This window comes from Coregonus lavaretus (genome assembly GCF_964263955.1).
Source record: "Coregonus lavaretus genome assembly, chromosome: 5".
Classification (NCBI taxonomy): domain Eukaryota; kingdom Metazoa; phylum Chordata; class Actinopteri; order Salmoniformes; family Salmonidae; genus Coregonus; species Coregonus lavaretus.
In genome coordinates, this window is record NC_139992.1 from 67,504,010 (window position 1) to 67,526,897 (window position 22,888).

Consider the following 22,888-nt stretch of genomic DNA (forward strand, 5'->3'; position numbering starts at 1 on the left):
GTGGAATAGTTCATAGGGAGGGGGATGAATGAGCCAATTGGAAGCTATATTAAAATGAAACCGGTGAACTATATACCCTGGTCCCAGATCTGTACTTTATCCAACTCTGACTATTGTCATGTAGGTACAGATCTAGGACCAGGCTATCAGTATTGTTTCCCAATTTATGCACTAGTTTTAATTGAACTGAGTGTATATTCCCAAAATGAAACACTTTATTTTTTCTGACACATCACTATCTCTACATTCCCATAATTCTGAGATTAATCATTTTGGAGCACTGAAAAAGACTGCAATCATCCCACTATGTCAGTCAAGAACTTGCCTATTAAGTTTCTTTTTTTGTATGTGTAATAAATGGTTTATTTTTATAATCATGCTTTACCTGACCATGGCTGCGTTCACACAGGCAGCCCAATTCTGATCTTTCTTCTACTGATTGTTCTTTTGACCAATTACATCAGATCTTTCAGAGCTGATCTGATTGGTCAAAAGACCAATTAGTGAAAAAAAGATCTGTAAATGCAGCCCATGTTGCTCTTTTGAACAGATCTTTACCATGTGAATCCAAGTTTTTTCTTGGATTGCTGAATATACCATGTTTCATTCAGCTCTTTGACTTCCTGAGATATACTGCTGACATAATTGGGCATCTGGACACCAGTGTCATCTTGAACCAAGTAACTCCTCCAAAGATGGGGCCAAGACCACCTCCAATTCCCTTGCTGGCAGCTTTGCGGAGTAAGTACTGTATGTATCGATCACATTCTTTGCATACTGCTGGAACTGCTTCTCCTCCACAGCAATGAGCTCTGTAGTTTTGGTCTCAAAGTCCTGTTGTTTTCTAATGTGTTCTTCCTTGGCATGTTTTTCAACCTAAACAGAAATATTTAAATTGTTAAATGAAATCTTATGTTGCTTAATTATAAGTGTAGCAGTTGCTGACACATTCCACTACGTGTCATTGCAAAAATGGCTGATATTATACCAAAAAGTATCAAGAAACGTAATCATGGAAAGGCAAAGTGCAAATACAAGCCAAGCTCACCATTTGATGATCCCGAACGTAGTCTTTTAGAGTTCTTCCATCTTCTAATTTTCTGTGCCATCAGATGTTGTTTTTCAAAAAATATTCTGTCCGCCTCTTTCTTGGCATAAAGCATGTCAAGGGCTTTCTGGTTGTCTTCTCTTTCCTTCTGCACCTGTTCTTGTCTCTGAAATAACAAATCCAGTGTAATTGTGATAATGGAACATGTTTTTAGTAACATACAGGCCTATTCCTTGATAAATATTAATTCAGAGTTGAATTTGGTGAGAATAATATTTTGAGCTCCTGATTGACCCCTTGCGATTGACCCCCACATGCCATACCATGGCTTCTCTCTGTGAGGCAATGGAGTCCAGCATAGCCATCTCCTTCTGCTGCTGTGCCAGTCTGGCATCACGTTGAGCAATAATAGCCTTGGCGATGAGCTCCTCCTCATTGTCCGTCTGCTCCTGCTGTTGTGGAGCCAATTTATTCATGATCCTCTCCCTGTGCATATGGACCTGTCTTAGGAGGGAGAAGAGGCTTAGCAAATCTATGTCCATGAGACTTTCAGAATTGTAAGACCACTGTTGACTAGTGATGCCACAGATATACCAATTTCTTATTGTGGTACTTCAAATGTTTTCTCATGTGATTTCCTTTCTCATCCTAGGTCTACTCACCTGAACAGCTCTTCCTCTTTGTCTTTCCTTAACTTCACAACTTTCTATTTTGCATTTGCAAAAGGCCTCCTGCGCTCTTCTTCTATCTCTTGCTTTTGTGCCTCTATTGCTCTAATGATATCTCTGTTAGATAGACGCTTCTTTAAATACAAATGCAGGATTTATTAATACACCACAATGAATCTTGTGTAATTTTGCTCTAGTGAGTAAGACATTTGAACATTGATTACATCCAAATACCTTAACATGTGTTTCATGATATTTCACTGCTGCGCTTCTTAGTTTTGCTCCTGCATGCCTTGCTCCCACAGAAAAAAGCTATTTTAGTCGCTGGAGTTCCTCTGCCTCTTTCTTGTCTTCCAGCTTCTCACGTTCTATTTCATGTTCCCTAGCCCTAATAGGGACGAGACCATTCATCATACTAAACCAATGATAGCATTCAGTCTATTCTATTTGAACTACATTTAAATTAATTCGACTTCATGGTAGAGTATTTGGTAGTCTATGACATAGATATTCAATTTGGTAACTGCTGCCAGATTGTTAGGCTTCAATGAGACTTACTGTTTTGTGCGGATGCAGAATAAAAAAAATGCCTGCGCTGAAGACGTCAATATCAGTCCGCTAATAGTGAAATGGTTTTTAACTAAATGTACAGTGCCTTCGGAAAGTATTCAGACCCCTTGACCTTTTCCACATTTTGTTACGTTACAGCCTTATTCAAAATTGATTAAATTGTTTTTTCCCCCCTCAATCTACACACAATACCCCATAATGACAAAGCAAAAACAGGTTTTTAGACATTTTTGCTCATTTATACAAAATAAAAAATGGAAATATCACATTTACATAAGTATTCAGACCCTTTACTCAGTACTTTGTTGAAGCACCTTTGGCAGCGATTACAGCCTCGAGTCTTCTTGGGTATGATGCTACAAGCTTGGCACACCTGTATTTGGAGAGTTTCTCCCATTCTTCTCTGCAGATCCTCTCAAGCTTTATCAGGTTGGATTGGGAGTGTTGCTGCACAGCTATTTTCAGGTCTCCAGAGATGTTCGATCAGGTTCAAGTCCAGGCTCTAGCTGGGCCATTCAAGGACATTCAGAGACTTGTGCCGAAGACACTCCTGCGTTGTCTTGGCTGTGTGCTTAGGGTCGTTGTCCTGTTGGAAGGTGAACCTTCGCCCCAGTCTGACGTCCTGAGCGCTCTGGAGCAGGTTTTCATGAAGGATCTCTCTGTACTTTGCTCCGTTCATCTTTGCCTCGATCCTGACTAGTCTCTCAGTCCCTGCCGCTGAAATTCAGGCCAAAAAGTTCAAACTTGTTTTCATCAGACCAGAGAATCTTGTTTCTCATGGTCTGAGAGTCTTTAGGTGCCTTTTGGCAAACTCCAAGTGGGCTGTCATGTGCCTTTTACTGAGGAGTGGCTTCCATCTGGTCACTCTACCATAAAGGCCTGATTGGTGGTGTGCTGCAGAGATGGTTGTCCTTCTGAAAGGTTCTCCCATCTTCACAGAGGAACTCTAGAGCTCTGTCAGAGTGACCATCGGGTTCTTGGTCACCTCCCTAAAAACCTGTTTTCACTTTGTCATTATGGAGTATTGTGTGTAGATTGCTGAGGATTTTTTTTTGTTTTTAATCAATTTTAGAATAAGGCTGTAACAAAATGTGGAAAAGGTAAAGGGGTCTGAATACTTTCCGAAGCACTGTGTTTGAGTGTTTACCAGCATTTGTAACTTGAGTGATAATTATCTGTACAAAAAAGTTAATTTGATAATACTTCTGGAATATACAAATACTTACTTGATCTTTTTTCCAGTTTCTTGAAAAACTTTGCAAATGCAACATATTTCGATGTGAAAACTGAAATGGTCTATTCATTCCTTTTCAGTAGACTCTCTTATCTACAGCAACTTACAGTCGTGAGTGCATACATTTTCGTACTGGTTCCCATGTGGGAATTAAACCCACAACCCTAGTATTGCAGTTTCTATGCTCTACGCTCTAGCCACATCATCACAAACCACTTGATCTCTCGGTGTACTCAATTACTGTATTGTGCATTGTTTTTCTTCATGGTGATGGAAAGTCTACAGGTGACCTCAGGTGCATAGCCTCTCATTGTTTGGATGCTTCCTTTAGACTCTCCTTAATTTTATTCCCCTGGTTCAAACTACCTTGAATTCGGAGCCATTCGGCATTGGGCAAAACAGTGACTTCTCGGAGATCTGGTGGTTGCATCCCTAAACATTTCCGCTCAACTGCTTGCACTGATAATGGGAGAAACGAAAAAACAACAACAGTGTTATGGTCATGGAATAACAATGTTGTTATGCTGTGGTGTGCTATGCATAGTTATTGCTTTAATATTTTTACATTTATGTTTTTAGATCCATACCGCAATTGAGCTTCGATTCACGTTTAGCTGGCGTATTTGTCTGTTTTGGCTTCCAGAGCCAATTCGCCTTCAAACAGAACATGTAAAATCCTTGGACTATAAGGAGTAAAGTTAGGCTCCTTTAGTCCATTCTTTTCCTAGTGCTTGCCCAGCTATATGTATAGACAATACAAGTATGTAAACTAGATATCTATTCAAGATTATACACAGACCACTAGATAAATAATGTTGCATTTTTTTAAAGGAGAAATTATAGATCAGCTAACTGCATAACCATAGAAAGACTGGGTAATGTTAAGGGTGGTGTTTGACGCTACAGCTTTATTCCAAGTAATGAACAGAGAAAGGCCTGTCATGTGATAGTCAGTCTAATTGAGGTGCTTAAGTCTGTGCTTGGCTTAGGGAGCCTATCACAGACTTTGAAAGCTGGCTCACTAAATCTGAACTGATGTTCTTGAGAAATCAGCTACAAATGTACCATGTTTAAGGGAGTGTGGCTTGCACACAAATACAATTTTTATTCAGTTTTGAACATTTTTAATAAATAAATAAAATCTGTCTTTAAAACAAATAATCAGCAGAATTGTATTACTACTGTACAACATTGCCAGGTGATGATTGCATAGTATTTCTGGTCCAACAAATTATAGCAAAGACCATTTATGTGGTTACAGCTACACTATATTGCCTCTCCCTGTTTTAGCATCACGTCAGAAAACTGGAGATGAGAAGAGGCGGGTTTACTTTGAAAGGGGCAGTCCTTAGCCGAGTTTTTATTTTAATTTATTCAAAACCAACTGAACTGAGAACTTTTCAGCGTGTCCATCAGTTTACGTAAAACGGTTCACTCATTCATCTGTGAAATTGTACCCAACTGTTGAGAGAACAGCAAAATGGCCCCAATATCCATTAAACGCATTTTAATAAGTGAAATTGTTGATCCTTGTTGTAAGAAGATCCTGCAAGAAAATGGAATCCAAGTTACAGAGAAGCAAAACATGAGTAAGGATGACTTGATTGCGGAGATCAAGGTAAGGGTTTACATATTTTCTCATTTGCACGCATTCCTCGTATTAAACATTTCGGGCATGACATGCATTTTTGTTGCACGATGACTTTCTAAAATGTGCAACATTTCAAAGTTGGTATCAAATGTATAAAATGGAAAAAGTATATCGCGTTTGGTCATTGGTTGAATAACCTACAACTGGATTTTATTTTGCGGATGATTTACAGCAATTGCAGTTTAGTGGATTCTTGCATGTGCGATCCTGACCTCTCTGGTGTCGCGCTATAGTAGTACCGCCTTGGAAATCTGATGCAACTGCGCCAGAAATGACTGATTTCCCTCGTATATGATTACATTTAGACTGGGGCTTTCTACCCGTTCTACCTGGTACTTTCAAAATGTAGGCTATACATAGTTTGATCAATTACACCAGAGGCAACTAATCTAATATTTGGCTTGTCTTCCTCATGACACCATGTGATGCCAAATCAATAACTTGAATGTGTTTGATTCATGAAACAATTCCAACTATAAATTCATTCCTAAACTCTTCAAATTACTCCAATGAACAATTTTTTTTTTTTTCATGCACTGGCATCACTATGCAGCTCATAATTTTTCCTTTTCAATCCACCTCCAGGAATATGATGGCCTGGTGGTTCGATCTGCAACAAAGGTGACAGCTGATGTCATCAATGCTGCTGGTAACCTCAAAATTGTTGGAAGAGCTGGGACAGGCGTTGACAACGTGGATGTGGATGCTGCCACCATAAAGGGCATAATTGTCATGAAGTAAGTTTGCAAAATAATAGTATCATTCGAAATAAGTCCTAAGTTGTTGATGCATCCGTGTATAGTTTTAAGGCAACTCCTATGTCTAAATCAAATCACCACAGATATGTATTTTCCCTGAATATTAGACTATTGTATGTGTAATTTCCCTTTTATAGCACACCAAGTGGCAACACAATCAGTGCTGCAGAGCTGACATGTACCCTGTTGATGAGCCTCTCAAGGTAAGACACTACAACAGATGATACAGACTACCTCTCGGCATATTTCATGGCATTGGTTAGACATTGCTTTGCACTATACACCCCCATCTGTCCTTTTCATCCTACTTTTACAGGAAAGTTTGATATAACTTCATTAAAAACCATTATCTTCCTAGACATGTGCCACAAGCAGCCATGTCCATGAAAGCAGGGAACTGGGATCGTAAAAAGGTAAAGAGTATTTTGGCTTCCCTCCATTAGGAGTTTTATTTTGACACACAAAGCAATTACTGTCACATGGTCTACCCCAGTGTCCATCCAATCATCACTAATTAAATCTGATCTTTAAATCTATGGAGTCTCAAACTCTTCAGGGACCTGGGTCAAAGTTGTGTTAATGATTTTGCAGTTCATGGGCGCAGAGATGTACGGCAAAATACTTGGAATAGTTGGACTTGGAAGAATTGGAAAGGAAGTTGCCATCAGAATGCAGTCCTTTGGCATGAAGGTCAGTTCATAATCCTGTGAAAAGTAAAACGATCTTTAAAAGCTGTCTACTGTAGCACAATAGTGGTAACTGAATTAGCTTTCGACAGACCATCGGCTATGATCCAATCACCCCTCCTGAGGTGACTGCTACCTGGGGGGTGGAGCAGATGTCTCTGGAGCAGCTGTGGCCCCAGTGTGATTACATCACTGTCCACACTCCCCTCATGCCTTCTACAGCTGGTGAGTTTTACAGAGGTAGCATGGTTGTAGTACTGGAGGGTGGAAAGTGATTACATCGACCATCAAACAAACAAAAAACATTTTCCACTTGAGGTTAAATTGTTGTTTCTCCTAGGACTACTGAACGACACGTCATTTGCAAAGTGCAAGAAAGGTGTAAAGGTCGTGAACTGTGCACGTGGGGGCATCATCGATGAGGATGCGCTCCTCAGAGCTTTGGAGTCTAGACAGTGTGGAGGGGCTGGCCTCGATGTTTTTGTCGAGGCAAGAATACCACATCACATAATATTTTTAACAAGCCATAGAAAGTTGGTTGCAATTTCAGTTTAATCCACCAAAAAAGACAGAACAAATAATACAACAAATACTATTGTTAAACTCAAATATACTAATTAATAAAATAAACATTATTTTTGGAAAACATGTTTAAAAAAGGTCTAATCTTTGTAAATGATAACATAAATAGGTCTGGTGGAGTTATGTCACGCATGCAGCTAACAAAAATATATGGAAATGTCTGCTCTATCCAAAATTACAACCAACTAATAGGAGCATTCCCACAAAAGTGGAAAGAGGAGAAAGTAAGGAACTTGTCTGTGCATTAAAGACCAAAATTGGTTAAAGAAAACAGTGATAAAAAAAAAAGTATAACATTTTCATTTAAGGACCAACATTTTTACAGCTGTGACATACAGATTGCAAAATAGTTGGGAAGAGATTTGCGATGTACCGACTCCATGGCACATGGTTAATGAACTGATACACAAAACAACGCTGGATTCAAAATTAGTTTTTTAATTGAAATTATACAGAATTCTTGCAACCAATAGAATGATGCATTCGGAAAGTATTCAGACAGACCCCTTAATTTTTTCCCACATTTTGTTACGTTACAGCCTTATTCTAAAATGGATTAAATAATTGTTTCCCCTCATCAATCTACACACAAAACCCCATAATAACAAAGCAAAAACAAGTTTGTAGAAATTGTTGCACATTTTTATAAAAAAGTAAAAAACAAAGATCAAATTATACATAAGTATTCAGACCCTTTACTCAGTACTTTGTTGAAACACCTTTGGCAGCACAAGCTTGGCACACTCGTATTTGGGGAGTTTCTCCCATTCTTCTCTGCAGATCCTCAAGCTCTGTCAGGTTGGATGGGGAGCAACGCTATTTTCAGGTCTCTCCAGAGATGGTCGATCGGGTTCAAGTCCAGGCTCTGGCTGGGCCGCTCAAGGACATTCAGAGACTTGTCCCGAAGCCACTCCTACGTTGTCATGGCTGTGTGCTTAGGGTTGTTGTCCTGCTGGAAGATGAACCTTCGCCTCAGTCTGAGGTCCTGAGCGCTCTGGAGCAGGTTTTCATCAAGGATCTGCAGACATTTTTTGGTACCCTTCCCCAGATCTGTGCCTCGACACAATCCTGTCTCAGAGCTCTACGGACAATTCCTTCGACCTTATGGCTTTTGCTCTGACATGCGCTGTCAACTGTTGGACCTTATGTAGACAGGTGTGTGCCTTTCCAAATCATGTCCTATCAATTGAATTTACCACAGGTCGACTCCAATCAAGTTGTAGAAACATCTCAAGGATGCTCAATGGAAACAGGATGCACCTGAGCTCAATTTTGAGTCTCATAGCAAAGGGTCTGAATACTTATGTAAATGAGGTATTTCAGTTTCTTTATTTTTAATACTTTCGCAAAAATTTCTGAACTTGTTTTGGCTTTGTCATTATGAGGTATTGTGTGTAGATTGAGTTATTTAAAAACATTTTTTAAATCCATTTTAGAATGGGTGTCTGACTACTTTCCGAATGCAATGTATATAGGGATACAACCATCCCAGCTCTGCATATTTTGATGCGCAGAGACAGAATTATTAGATCATTTGTTTTGGTACTGTCCATCTGTAGATAGTTTTTGGTCGCAAAAGAATGGCTGAAGAATTGCAATATTTACCTGGAGCTAACTCTGCAAATAGCACTGCTGGGTGATTTGAAAAGTCATAGTCAATTGATTAATAATACTTTTAGCAAAAATGTTTATCTTTAATGTACAATCTTGAGAATAGAAAGGTTCAGAACTTTTGTGAAACAAAACAAATCAAAACTGGATGGTCTTCAGAGATGGATGGGAGGGGTTGAGGGTAAAAACAAAGATAACTAATGTAAATTATACTGTGTCTGTAAAATGTAGAAGCCAAAGTGTTGTTGACATTAGTTTACTCCAATTAGGGTAGTAGGAGTGGTAGGGTTAGCAGGAAAATAATAAAGAAAAAAAGATATACACTACCAGTCAAAATTTTGGACACACCTACTCATTGAAGGGTTTTTCTTAATTGTTACTATTTTTTACATTGTAGAATAATAGTGAAGACATCAAAACTATGAAATAACACATATGGAATCATGTAGTAACCAAAAATATATTTTATATTTCAGATTCTTCAAAGTAGTAGCCTTGATGACAGCTTTGCACACTATTGGCATTGAAGAGGCGACTTTAATCAGCACAACAGTTTTCAGCTGTGCTAACATTATTGCAAAATAGTTTTCTAATGATCAATTCACCTTTTAAAATGATAAACTTGGATTAGCAAACACAACGTGCCATTGGAACACAGGACTGATGGTTGCTGATAATGGGCCTCTGTACGCCTATGTAGATATTCCATTAAAAATCAGCTGTTTCCAGCTACAATAGCCATTTACAACATTAACAATGTCTACACTGTATTTCTGATCAATTTGATGTTATTTTAGTGGACAAAATAAATGATTTTCTTTAGAAAACAAGGACATTTCTAAGTGACCCCAAGCTTTTGAACGGTTGTGTGTGTGTGTGTGTGTGTATGTATGTGTATATATATATATATATATATATATATATATATATATATATATATATATATATATATACAGTATCTCACAAAAGTGAGTACACCCCTCACATTTTGTAAATATTTGAGTATATCTTTTCATGTGACAACACTGAAGAAATTATACTTTGCTACAATGTAAATTAGTGCGTGTACAGCTTGTATAACAGTGTAAATTTGCTGTCCCCTCAAAATAACACAACACACAGCCATTAATGTCTAAATCGCTGGCAACAAAAGTGAGTACACCCCTAAGTGAAAATGTCCAAATTGGGCCCAAAGTGTCAATATTTTGTGTGGCCACCATCATTTTCCAGCACTGCCTTAACCCTCTTGGGCATGGAGTTCACCAGAGCTTCACAGCTTGCCACTGGAGTCCTCTTCCACTCCTCCATGACGACATCACAGAGCTGGTGGATGTTAGAGACCTTGCACTCCTCCACCTTCCATTTGAGGATGCCCCACAGATGCTCAATAGGGTTTAGGTCTGGAGACATGCTTGGTCAGTCCATCACCTTTACCCTCAGCTTCTTTAGCAAGGCAGTGGTCGTCTTGGAGGTGTGTTTGGGGTCGTTATCATGTTGGAATACTGCCCTGCGGCCCAGTCTCCGAAGGGAGGGGATCATGCTCTGCTTCAGTATGGTTCCCTCAATTAACTGTAGCTCCCCAGTGCCGGCAGCACTCATGCAGCCCCAGACCATGACACTCCCACCACCATGCTTGACTGTAGGCAAGACACACTTGTCTTTGTACTCCTCACCTGGTTGCCGCCACACACGCTTGACACCATCTGAACCAAATAAGTTTATCTTGGTCTCATCAGACCACAGGACATGGTTCCAGTAATCCATGTCCTTAGTCTGCTTGTCTTCAGCAAACAGTTTGCGGGCTTTCTTGGGCATCATCTTTGGAAGAGGCTTCCTTCTGGGACGACAGCCATGCAGACCAATTTGATGCAGTGCGCGGCGTATGGTCTGAGCACTGACAGGCTGACCCCCCCCACCCCTTCAACCTCTGCAGCAATGCTGGCAGCACTCATACGTCTATTTCCCAAAGACAACCTCTGGATATGACGCTGAGCATGTGCACTCAACTTCTTTGGTCGACCATGGCGAGGCCTGTTCTGAGTGGAACCTGTCCTGTTAAATCGCTGTATGGTCTTGGCCACCGTGCTGCAGCTCAGTTTCAGGGTCTTGGCAATCTTCTTATAGCCCAGGCCATCTTTATGTAGAGCAACAATTCTTTTTTTCAGATCCACAGAGAGTTCTTTGCCATGAGGTGCCATGTTGAACTTCCAGTGACCAGTATGAGGGAGTGTGAGAGCGATGACACCAAATTTAACACACCTGCTCCCCATTCACACCTGAGACCTTGTAACACTAACGAGTCACATGACACCGGGGAGGGAAAATGGCTAATTGGGCCCAATTTGGACATTTTCACTTAGGGGTGTACTCACTTTTGTTGCCAGCGGTTTAGACATTAATGGCTGTGTGTTGAGTTATTTTGAGGGGACAGCAAATTTACACTGTTATACAAGCTGTACACTCACTACTTTACATTGTAGCAAAGTGTCATTTCTTCAGTGTTGTCACGTGAAAAGATATACTCAAATATGTGAGGGATGTACTCACTTTTGTGAGATACTATACAGTGGGGGAAAAAAGTATTCAGTCAGCCACCAATTGTGCAAGTTCTCCCACTTAAAAAGATGAGAGAGGCCTGTAATTTTCATCATAGGTACATGTCAACTATGACAGACAAATCACACAAAAAAAATCCAGAAAATCACATTGTAGGATTTTTAATGAATTTATTTGCAAATTATGGTGGAAAATAAGTATTTGGTCACCTACAAACAAGCAAGATTTCTGGCTCTCACAGACCTGTAACTTCTTCTTTAAGAGGCTCCTCTGTCCTCCACTCGTTACCTGTATTAATGACACCTGTTTGAACTTGTTATCAGTATAAAAGACACCTGTCCACAACCTCAAACAGTCACACTCCAAACTCCACTATGGCCAAGACCAAAGAGCTGTCAAAGGACACCAGAAACAAAATTGTAGACCTGCACCAGGCTGGGAAGACTGAATCTGCAATAGGTAAGCAGCTTGGTTTGAAGAAATCAACTGTGGGAGCAATTATTAGGAAATGGAAGACATACAAGACCACTGATAATCTCCCTCGATCTGGGGCTCCACGCAAGATCTCACCCCGTGGGGTCAAAATGATCACAAGAACGGTGAGCAAAAATCCCAGAACCACACGGGGGGACCTAATGAATGACCTGCAGAGAGCTGGGACCAAAGAAACAAAGCCTACCATCAGTAACACACTACGCCGCCAGGGACTCAAATCCTGCAGTGCCAGACGTGTCCCCCTGCTTAAGCCAGTACATGTCCAGGCCCGTCTGAAGTTTGCTAGAGTGCATTTGGATGATCCAGAAGAGGATTGGGAGAATGTCATATGGTCAGATGAAACCAAAATATAACTTTTTGGTAAAAACTCAACTCGTCGTGTTTGGAGGACAAAGAATGCTGAGTTGCATCCAAAGAACACCATACCTACTGTGAAGCATGGGGGTGGAAACATCATGCTTTGGGGCTGTTTTTCTGCAAAGGTACCAGGACGACTGATCCGTGTAAAGGAAAGAATGAATGGGGCCATGTATCGTGAGATTTTGAGTGAAAACCTCCTTCCATCAGCAAGGGCATTGAAGATGAAACGTGGCTGGGTCTTTCAGCATGACAATGATCCCAAACACACCGCCCGGGCAACGAAGGACTGGCTTCGTAAGAAGCATTTCAAGGTCCTGGAGTGGCCTAGCCAGTCTCCAGATCTCAACCCCATAGAAAATCTTTGGAGGGAGTTGAAAGTCCGTGTTGCCCAGCGACAGCACCAAAACATCACTGCTCTAGAGGAGATCTGCATGGAGGAATGGGCCAAAATACCAGCAACAGTGTGTGAAAACCTTGTGAAGACTTACAGAAAACGTTTGACCTGTGTCATTGCCAACAAAGGGTATATAACAAAGTACTGAGAAACTTTTGTTATTGACCAAATACTTATTATCCACCATAATTTGCAAATAAATTCATTAAAAATCCTACAATGTGATTTTCTGGATTTTTTTTTCTCATTTTGTCTGTCATAGTTGACGTGTACCTATGATATAAATTACAGGCCTCTCTCATCTTTTTAAGTGGGAGAACTTGCACAATTGGTGGATGACTAAATACTTTTTTTCCCCACTGTATATACAGTGAGGGAAAAAGGTATTTGATCCCCTGCTGATTTTGTACGTTTGCCCACTGACAAAGACATGATCAGTCTATAATTTTAATGGTAGGTTTATTTGAACAGTGAGAGACAGAATAACAACAACAAAATTCAGAAATACACATGTCAAAAATTTTATAAATTGATTTGCATTTTAATGAGGGAAATAAATATTTGACCCCTCTGCAAAACATGACTTAGTACTTGGTGGCAAAACCCTTGTTGGCAATCAGAGGTCAGACGTTTCTTGTAGTTGGCCACCAGGTTTGCACACATCTCAGGAGGGAGTTTGTCCCACTCCTCTTTGCAGATCTTCTCCAAGTCATTAAGGTTTCGAGGCTGACGTTTGGCAACTCGAACCTTCAGCTCCCTCCACAGATTTTCTATGGGATTAAGGTCTGGAGACTGGCTAGGCCACTCCAGGACCTTAATGTGCTTCTTCTTGAGCCACTCCTTTGTTGCCTTGGCCGTGTGTTTTGGGTCATTGTCATGCTGGAATACCCATCCACGACCCATTTTCAATGCCCTGGCTGAGGGAAGGAGGTTCTCACCCAAGATTTGACGGTACATGGCCCCATCCATTGTCCCTTTGATGCGATGAAGTTGTCCTGTCCATTTAGCAGAAAAACACCCCCAAAGCATAATGTTTCCACCTCCATGTTTGACGGTGGGGATTGTGTTCTTGGGGTCATAGGCAGCATTCCTCCTCCTCCAAACACGGCGAGTTGAGTTGATGCCAAAGAGCTCGTTTTTGGTCTCATCTGACCACAACACTTTCACCCAGATCTCTTCTGAATCATTCAGATGTTCATTGGCAAACTTCAGGCGGGCCTGTATATGTGCTTTCTTGAGCAGGGGGACCTTGCGGGCGCTGCAGGATTTCAGTCCTTCACGGCGTAGTGTGTTACCAATTGTTTTCTTGGTGACTATGGTCCCAGCTGCCTTGAGATCATTGACAAGAAAGACCCTCCCGTGTAGTTCTGGGCTGATTCCTCACCGTTCTCATGATCATTGCAACTCCACGAGGTGAGATCTTGCATGGAGCCCCAGGCCGAGGGAAATTATTCCATTTGCGAATAATCGCACCAACTGTTGTCACCTTCTCACCAAGCTGCTTGGCGATGGTCTTGTAGCCCATTCCAGCCTTGTGTACAATCTTGTCCCTGACATCCTTGGAGAGCTCTTTGGTCTTGGCCATGGTGGAGAGTTTGGAATCTGATTGATTGATTGCTTCTGTGGACAGGTGTCTTTTATACAGGTAACAAACTGAGATTAGGAGCACTCCCTTTAAGAGTGTGCTCCTAATCTCAGCTCGTTACCTGTATAAAAGACACCTGGGAGCCAGAAATCTTTCTGATTGAGAGGGGGTCAAATACTTATTTCCCTCATTAAAATGCAAATCAATTTATAACATTTTTGACATGCGTTTTTATGGATTTATTTGTTGTTATTCTGTCTCTCACTGTTCAAATAAACCTACCATTAAAATTATAGACTGATCATTTCTTTGTCAGTGGGCAAACGTACAAAATCAGCAGGGGATCAAATACTTTTTTCCCTCACTGTATATATTTACAAAAATATATGGGGATTGGAAATTATGCAGACAATTACATTGATAGAAACCACAATATATCTCCAATATTAAAGCTGGATCTACACACTAAAAAAATTAAAAATACCACATCACTTAAACCACACCAATATTTTATATTAAGTTACCTTTTATATTACTTGTCTTCCCCTCAATATTGCCAGTCTCACTTACATTCTTTCTCAGGAACCCCCAAAGAACCGTGCCCTGGTGAACCATCCCAATGTGATTAGCTGTCCTCATCTGGGAGCCAGTACAAAGGAGGCCCAGGCACGCTGTGGACAGGACATCGCTCTGCAGATTGTGGACATGGTGATGGGCAAGGGCCTGGTTGGAGCAGTGAGTTCTTCTCTCCTATTACAGTCAAGCAAATGCCTATTGGTGACCGATTCTAATGGGTTCTTTCTTTGATTGTTTCAGTGTTGCGATGGTTAGAAAAACTGTTCTTCCAGACCTTGAAAGTTTCCCGAATTGAACATGTTGGTCACAATGTAACACAAAATGTAACCCTTGAGGTTGTTCAGATCGGATTCTAATGATAGTTTCATTTCGAGAATGTGTCTTCATTAGTGAGTCATACTTGGCAATACAATTAGACAGTTAAAATCAAATCAAATTTAATTTGTCACATGCTTCGTAAACGGGTGTAGACTAACAGTGAAATGCTTTCTTACGGACCCTTCCCAACAATGCAGAGAGAAAAAGAGAAATACTAGAAAAATAATAACACAATAAATAAATACAGCATGAGTAACAATAACTTGGCTTTATACACGGGGTACCAGTACTGAGTCGATATGCAGGGGTACGAGGTAATTGAGGTAGATATGTACCTATAGGTAGGGATAAAGTGACTAGGCAACAGGATAGATAATAAACAGTAGCAGCAGTGTGTGATGAGTCAAAATAGTTAGTGCAAAAAGGGTCAATGCAGATAGTCTGTGTAGGTATTTGGTGAACTATTTAACAGTCTTATGGCTTGGGGGTAGAAACTGCTCAGGGTCCTGTTAGTTAGTTGGTTAGTTAATTTTCCACATGAAGTGTAGTAAAACCGGTTGGGCAAAAGCAATGCATCTCAAAACAATAGAGCTTCTTGATATCCTTCTCAGTTCCTCATTCCAAATTATATAAACCGGGTGGTTCGAGCCCTGAATGCTGATTGGCTGAAAGCCGTGGTATATTTAAGTGATAATGCCTGAGAAGCCGGTGTTGGGAGGACATATTGGCACAGATGTTGTTAGACCCAAGCCGGCTGATCTTTCGTTCTATCGGTTCGGTTGCCAGAGATGCGACCCAGTCGTTTGTTCTAAATGTTCGATTGCCATACTGACTGGCAACGTTCTTATCCCTTGCTTGCTAGCTAGCCAACTACGGCTAACTTACAGTCATGTCAAACAGTGCAGCCAGCAACGAAGTAGCTGCATTTGCATTTGTTTAAGCTGTTTTCTAGTGACATTTATTTGGATACATCGATAACAATGAGCTAATGAGGCGTGATTTCACGTGGCATAGAAAGTGTGCTCTCTCGTCAGGACACTGTTCAGAGGAGCTAGCCAACAACACAGCTAACACAATCACTTCTAACTGAAGCTGGAAAGACTGCAAACAAGCTGCACTTCGTTTTACCTGTTTTCTATTGATATTTATTTGTGTGTATATATGCAGTGAAAGTATTCAGACATCTTCTCTTTTTCCACATTTTCATATGTTACAGCCTTATTCTAAAATTGATGAGAAAAAAACAATTTGATCCATCTACACACAATACCCCATAATGACAAAGCAAAAACATTTGTTTTTTTTGTGTGCAAATGTATTAAAAATACAAAACAGATACCTTATTTACATAAGTATTTAGACCCTTTGCTATGAGACTTGAAATTGAGCTCAGAGACTTGAAATTGAGCTCAGGTGCATCCTGTTTCCATTGATCATCCTTGAGATATGTTTCTGCAACTTGATTGGAGTCCACCTGTGGTTAATTCAACTGATTGGACATGATTTGGAAAGGCACACACCTGTCTATATAAGGTCCCACAGTTGACAGTGCATGTCAGAGCAAAAACCAAGCCATGAGGTCGAAGGAATTATCTGTAGAGCTCCGAGACAGGATTGTGTCGAGGCACAGATATGGGGAAGGTTACCAAAACATTTCTGCAGCATTGAAGGTCCCCAAGAACACAGTGGCTTCCATCATTCTTAAATGGAAGAAGTTTGGAACCACCAAGACTCTTCCTAGAGCTGGCCGCCCTGCAAAACTGAGCAATCGGGGGAGAAGGGCCTTGGCCTCTGTGGAGATGGGAGAACCTTCCAGAAGGACAACCATCTCTGCAGCACTCCGCCAATCAGGCCTTTATGGTAGAGTGGCCAGACAGAAGCCACTCCTCAGTAAAAGGCACATGACAGCCCACTTGGAGTTTGCCAAAAGGCAACTAAAGGACTCTCAGACCATGAGAAACAAGATTCTCTGGTCTGATGAAACCAAGATTGAACTCTTTGGCCTGAATGCCAAGCGTCACGTCTGGAGGAAACCTGGCACCATCCCTACGTTGAAGCATGGTGGTGGCAGCATCATGCTGGGGACGTTTTTCAGCGGCAGGGACTGGGATACTAGTCAGGATCGAAGGAAAGATAAACAGAACAAAGTACAGAGAGATCCTTGATGAAAACCTGCTCCAGAGCGATCAGGACCTCAGACTGAGGCGAAGGTTCACCCTCCAACAGGACAACGACCCTAAGCACACAGCCAAGACAACGCAGGAGTTGCTTCGGGACAAATCTCTGAATGTCCTTGAGTGGCCCAGCCAGATCCCGAACTTGAACCAAATCTAAAATCTCTGGAAAGACATGAAAATAGCTGTGCAGCGATGCTCCCCATCCAACCTGACAGAGGATACATACATACAGTACCAGTCAAAAGTTTGGACACACCTACTCATTCAAGGGTTTTTCATTATTTTTACTATTTTCTACATTGTGGAATAATAGTGAAGACATTAAAACTATGAAATAACATATGGAATCATGTAGTAACCAAAAAAGTGTTAAACAAATCAAAATATATTTTATATTTGAGATTCTTCAAAGTAGCCACCTTGATGACAGCTTTGCACACTCTTGGCATTCTCTCAACCAGCTTCATGAGGTAGTCACCTGGAATGCATTTCAATTAACAGATTTTTAACAGTGCCTTGTTAATTTGTGGAATTTCTTTCCTTCTTTAATGCGTTTGAGCTAATCAGTTGTGTTGTGACAAGGTAGGGGTGGTATACAGAAGATAGCCCTATTTGGTAAAAGACCAAGTCCATATTATGGCAAGAACAGCTCAAATAAGCAAAGAGAAATGACAGTCTATCATTACTTTAAGACATGAAGGTCAGTCAATACGGAAAATTTCAGTGCAGTCGCAAAAACCATCAAGCGCTATGATGAAACTGGCTTTCATTAGGACCGCCACAGGAATGGAAGACCCCGAGTTACCTCTGCTGCAGAGGATAAGTTCATTAGAGTTACCAGCCTCAGAAATTGCAGCCCAAATAAATGCTTCACAGAGTTTGACTAACAGACACATCTCAACATCAACTGTTCAGAGGAGACTGCGTGAATCAGACCTTCATGGTCGAATTGCTGCAAAGAAACCACTACTAAAGGACACCAATAAGAAGAAGAGACTTGCTTGGGCCAAGAAACACGAGCAATGGACATTAGACTGGTGGAAATCTGTCCTTTGGTCTGATGAATCCAAATTAGAGATTTTTGGTTCCAACTGCCGTGTCTTTGTGAGACGCAGAGTAGGGGAACGGATGATCTCCGCATTTGTGGTTCCCAACATGAAGCATGGAGGAGGAGATGGTGTGGGGGTGCTTTGCTGGTGACACTGTCTGATTTATTTAGAATTCAAGGTACACTTAACCAGCATGGCTACCACAGCATTCTGCAGCGATACGCCATCCCATCTGGTTTGGGCTCAGTGGGACTATCATTTGTTTTTCAACAGGACAATGACCCAACACACCTCCAGGCTGTGTAAGGGCTATTTGACCAAGGAGCGTGATGGAGGGCTGCATCAGATGTCCTGGCCTCCACAATCACCCGGCCTCAACCCAATTGAGATGGTTTGGGATGAGATGGACCGCAGAGTGAAGGAAAAACAGCCAACAAGTGCTCAGCATATGTAGGAACTCCTTCAAGACTGTTGGAAAAGCATTCCAGGTGAAGCTGGTTGAGAGAATGCCAAGAGTGTGCAAAGCTGTCATCAAGGCAAAGGGTGGCTACTTTGAAGAATCTCATATATAAAATATATTTTGATTTGTTTAACACTTTTTTTGGTTACTACAAGTGTTATTTCATAGTTTTGATGTCTTCACTATTATTCTAGGATGTAGAAAATAGTACAGATAAAGAAAAACCCTTGAATGAGTAGGTGTCCAAACTTTTGACTGGTAGTGTACATCAAAATGATGCTGATTCATGATTTCAACTGGCTGAGAAAAGCTGCCTGTCTGTCTCATCCCGACACGTTCATTACTATGCGACAGCTGGAGATCGAATTTGAATATTGAAACAATGTTGCAAATGTCGGAGAGACAAACAGCAAGGTTTATACAAATCTCCGCTGTTGAAAACTAAATGTTAGTCTAAAAGAAATATGTGATAATTTCTAGATGCTTTTTATAGTGGAGATCTGGAGTTTATAACTTGCCTGCCTGGGCTGTTGAGACAGTGGATTGTGCTGTCAGGTGGAACAGAGTAAATAGGCATTTTAACGCCATAGATTTAGCCGGGGGTAACTTGTGGAATAGACACCAGCTGGAATGCACGGCTAAGGGCTGTTCTTAGTCACGACGCAACGCAGAGTGCCTGGATACAGCCCTTAGCCGTGGTATATTGGCCATTTACCACACCTCCTCGTGCCTTATTGCTATTATAAACTGGTTACCAACGTAATTAGAGGAGTAAAAATATATGTTTTGTCATACCCGTGGTATACAGTCTGATATACCACGGCTGTCAGCCAATCAGCATTCAGGGCTCGAACCACCCAGTTTATAACAGACCGTATACCACAGGTATGACCAGAAATGTATTTTTACTATTCTAATTACGTTGGTAACCAGTTTATAATAGCAGTAAGATACCTCTGGGGTTTGTGGTACATGACTAATACACCACGGCTAACAGCTGTATCCAGGCACTCTGCGTTGTGTCGTGCTTAAGAACAGCCCTTAGCCATGGTATATACCACACCCTACGTGCCTTATTGCTTAAATAAAGCACAAACCACATTTGATCAAATCAAATTTTATTAGTCAAATGCTTAGTCTAAACCTGTTTACGAACAGTGAAAAGCTTACTTACGGGCCCTTCCCAACAATGCTGAGAGAAAGAAAATAGAGAAATAATAGAAAAGTAGAATGCTTAATAATAAATACACAATGAGTAATGATAACTTGGCTATATACACTGGGTACCAGTACCGAGTCGATGTGCAGGGGTCCGAGGTAGATATGTACATGTAACTAGGAATAAAGGGATGGATAATAAACAGTAGCAGCAGCGTATGTGATGAGTAACAAAAGTTAGTGCAAAAAGGGTCAATGGTAGCTATTTGGTTAACTGTTTAGCAGTCTTATGGCTTGGGGTTAGAAGCTGTTCAGGGTCCTGTTGGTTCCAGACTTGGTGAACCAGTACCACTTGCCGTGCGGAAGCAGAGAGAACAGTCTATGACTTGGGTAGCTGGAGTCTTTGACCATTTTAGGGCCTTCTTCGGACACTGCCTGGTATAGAGGTCCTGGATGGCACCTGGTATAGAGGCTTCTGTAGCGCCTTGCGGTCGAATGCCAAGCAGTTGCCATACCAAGCAGTGATGCAGCCAGTCAAGATGCTCTCAATGGTGCAGCTGTATAACTTTCTTTGATAGGTTACATGTTGTGTAATTTGGTGTGTGCAGGTGAATGCCCAGGTTTTGGCAAGCACATTCTCCCCCGAGTCTCACCAGTGGATCAAACTTGGAGAGGCCATAGGAGCTGTGCTGAAATCATGCACCACCTCTAAACAACCCTTCAGCCAAGTCAAAATCACAACTCAAGGTAAGCACTCCAAGGCATTAGACTGTGTCCTAATATTCATAAATTGCTTACTCTTCTCTGAAACTGCTGATCAGGCTTGATAGATGAAAAGATGTGGCGGAAAGTCTGTGTCAACATTACATAACCAGTCTTCTCAGATCAGTGATCATAAGGGAAAGGAGACAATATATATATATATATATACAATATATGCCATTTTTGAATGCCATTCAAGCATTACGTACATGTATTAGGGGAAGATGGTGTTGTGAGCTTTGGTTTGTCTACCCCTAGTGGTATAATTGTGTATCACAAAAGTGTGGGCTCTGGCCTTCCAAACTGAACATGGTCTGTTGTTTTTATCACAAACTAGGAGACGGCTTGAAAGATTCCTCTGGTTACATGACTTCAGCAGTAATGGTTGGATTACTTAGTGATGGGTCCCAGAGTTGCCCCAATTTGGTCAATGCACTGACCCTGGCCAAGGAATCTGGAATAACGGTAAAATGGCCCCCATTGACACTTGGCTAAAGGTCATTTTATTAATGACATATCTTGTGTAATATAAATAAATCTTATCTGAGATGGATGACTTTCTTTTTAAATCTCAGGTAACCAGAAACCACAGTGAGGGTCTGACTCAAGGTGCATGTGAGGTGGAGATCTCTGTCAACGGCTCTAGCTACAGAGCTACTGGTTCAGTCCAGGGAGGAGTACCAGCCTTGTTGGAGCTGAACCGCAGCGTGTTCCGACAGCCTGTCTCTCTCACTGGCAACCTGCTGTTCTTTAAAGCCGCGGCGTCTCCTCAGCTCCTGCCCTCTGTGACTGGTGAGAAAGCTATTTTTCACATTGTAACATTATTTACTAATCGAGATCATAGGGTCATTCGTCTCCCTATGCAGGACAAGGTTAGCAAGGTATACCCCTTTTTTGCTACTTATTTGATATAATCAAACTTGAATGATTTCTCTTTTCAGTCTGCATTCTTAACTCTTACTTTTTCTGTCTTTTCCAATCAGGATGTGTTTACACCGAGCCAGCACTTGACATAAGCTTCTCACAGCTGTAAATGCAAGATGACCAGGATAACTGTTTAAACTAATTTTACTTTGACTGTCTCCCACTCTTTCCTCAGGTTTGCTGGCCACGGCAGGAGTGGAAATGGAGTCATTCAGTGCCCCTGCAGCTCGTAGTGGAGATCAGTGGTATTGTGTGGGGTTATCCTCTCTCTTGGGGGACCTTGGTGCCTTAAAACCTTTAGTGAAAGAAGCAGCACAGCTCTCTGTGTAAATGGCAATGAGAGAGCATTGTTACAATGCTGAAGGACCAGTACATTCCAATGTCTAAAAATCTAACCACTGAAGATTTGAGTAATCTAAATGGCTTCTTTTGGCCTTTTAGCATTTCAATACTTAGTTTACAACACGTAGAAGTATTTGTGTTTTATTAAACATTACACATCTAGAAAAAATGTTACTAAAAATGTCATTTCTATTGGAGAGATGCTGACTATATGTAGAATTTAATAAAAACCTGTTTACATTATTACAATTGTTTATATTTTCTTGTATTCTCTATTTGCCCATGTTGCTAAATTTTCTCAATGTCAGCACACCAGTAGGAGGGTAGCTGAAATGGGAAACAAAAAAACAACCCATCTCAACTGACCAATAAACTCATATACATTTTCTATGCACCCTATGTTTCTATGGTGACTAGCCTATTTCTAGTATAAAATATTCCCTTGGTGCAATAGAGATGAAATCTGCAATGTTAGTCTACCAGCCTTTAGTGTACTGTATATTTAATAAATGTCCCGTTATTTCAACAGCTAAAGTCAGATGTCCATCACTTAGATTATTTTACTTAGCAGTGAGGTTGTGAACCACAAAATCATTGTTGGTCATAAGGTTTGACGCGTGGCTTGTTCATGGCACCACACTACAATCTCTCTTTAGATTATGCAATGTTAATCCCTATTAGGATTAGGCTAAAGCTGCCATGGCAACGAAAGAGACTGAATGGGAAGTGACTCTGCAGTGGGGGAATTCCTCAATCAAATTAAAATAAACTACCAACCATACTATTTTTTGGTTCACTTGGGGGTAGGATTCTACTTGTGCGCATCGATGCCGTCTTTACTCAACCATTGCCGTGGTAGGAGAACGTGTGTCCAGGGAATAACGGGAACGGTGATTCGCTGAAGCAGTCTACTTGGCTGGTTGT

The 22,888-nt window shown here is 41.0% G+C and overlaps 2 protein-coding genes across 2 annotated transcripts; one reads left to right on the forward strand and one right to left on the reverse strand.

The window, feature by feature from the left end:
- Window positions 1-554: 554 nt before the first annotated feature.
- cfap210 (cilia and flagella associated protein 210) lies at window positions 555-2,127 on the reverse strand (the record flags this gene model as incomplete). The annotated part of the gene is given in 11 exon segments (XM_084161602.1): window positions 555-685; window positions 688-753; window positions 756-876; window positions 1,049-1,094; window positions 1,096-1,214; window positions 1,372-1,552; window positions 1,711-1,754; window positions 1,758-1,847; window positions 1,951-1,991; window positions 1,994-2,030; window positions 2,032-2,127. Coding segments are annotated over 11 exon segments (972 nt in total).
- A 2,873-nt stretch (window positions 2,128-5,000) lies between these two features.
- phgdh (phosphoglycerate dehydrogenase) lies at window positions 5,001-21,952 on the forward strand (the record flags this gene model as incomplete). Its single annotated transcript, XM_084162126.1, has 12 exons — window positions 5,001-5,138; window positions 5,757-5,908; window positions 6,067-6,132; window positions 6,288-6,342; window positions 6,521-6,619; window positions 6,708-6,840; window positions 6,956-7,104; window positions 14,781-14,933; window positions 20,545-20,683; window positions 21,036-21,163; window positions 21,274-21,490; window positions 21,798-21,952. 12 exons carry the CDS (start codon window positions 5,001-5,003, stop codon window positions 21,950-21,952), a joined length of 1,584 nt encoding a protein of 527 aa, XP_084018252.1.
- Between the last annotated feature and the right edge of the window lie 936 nt (window positions 21,953-22,888).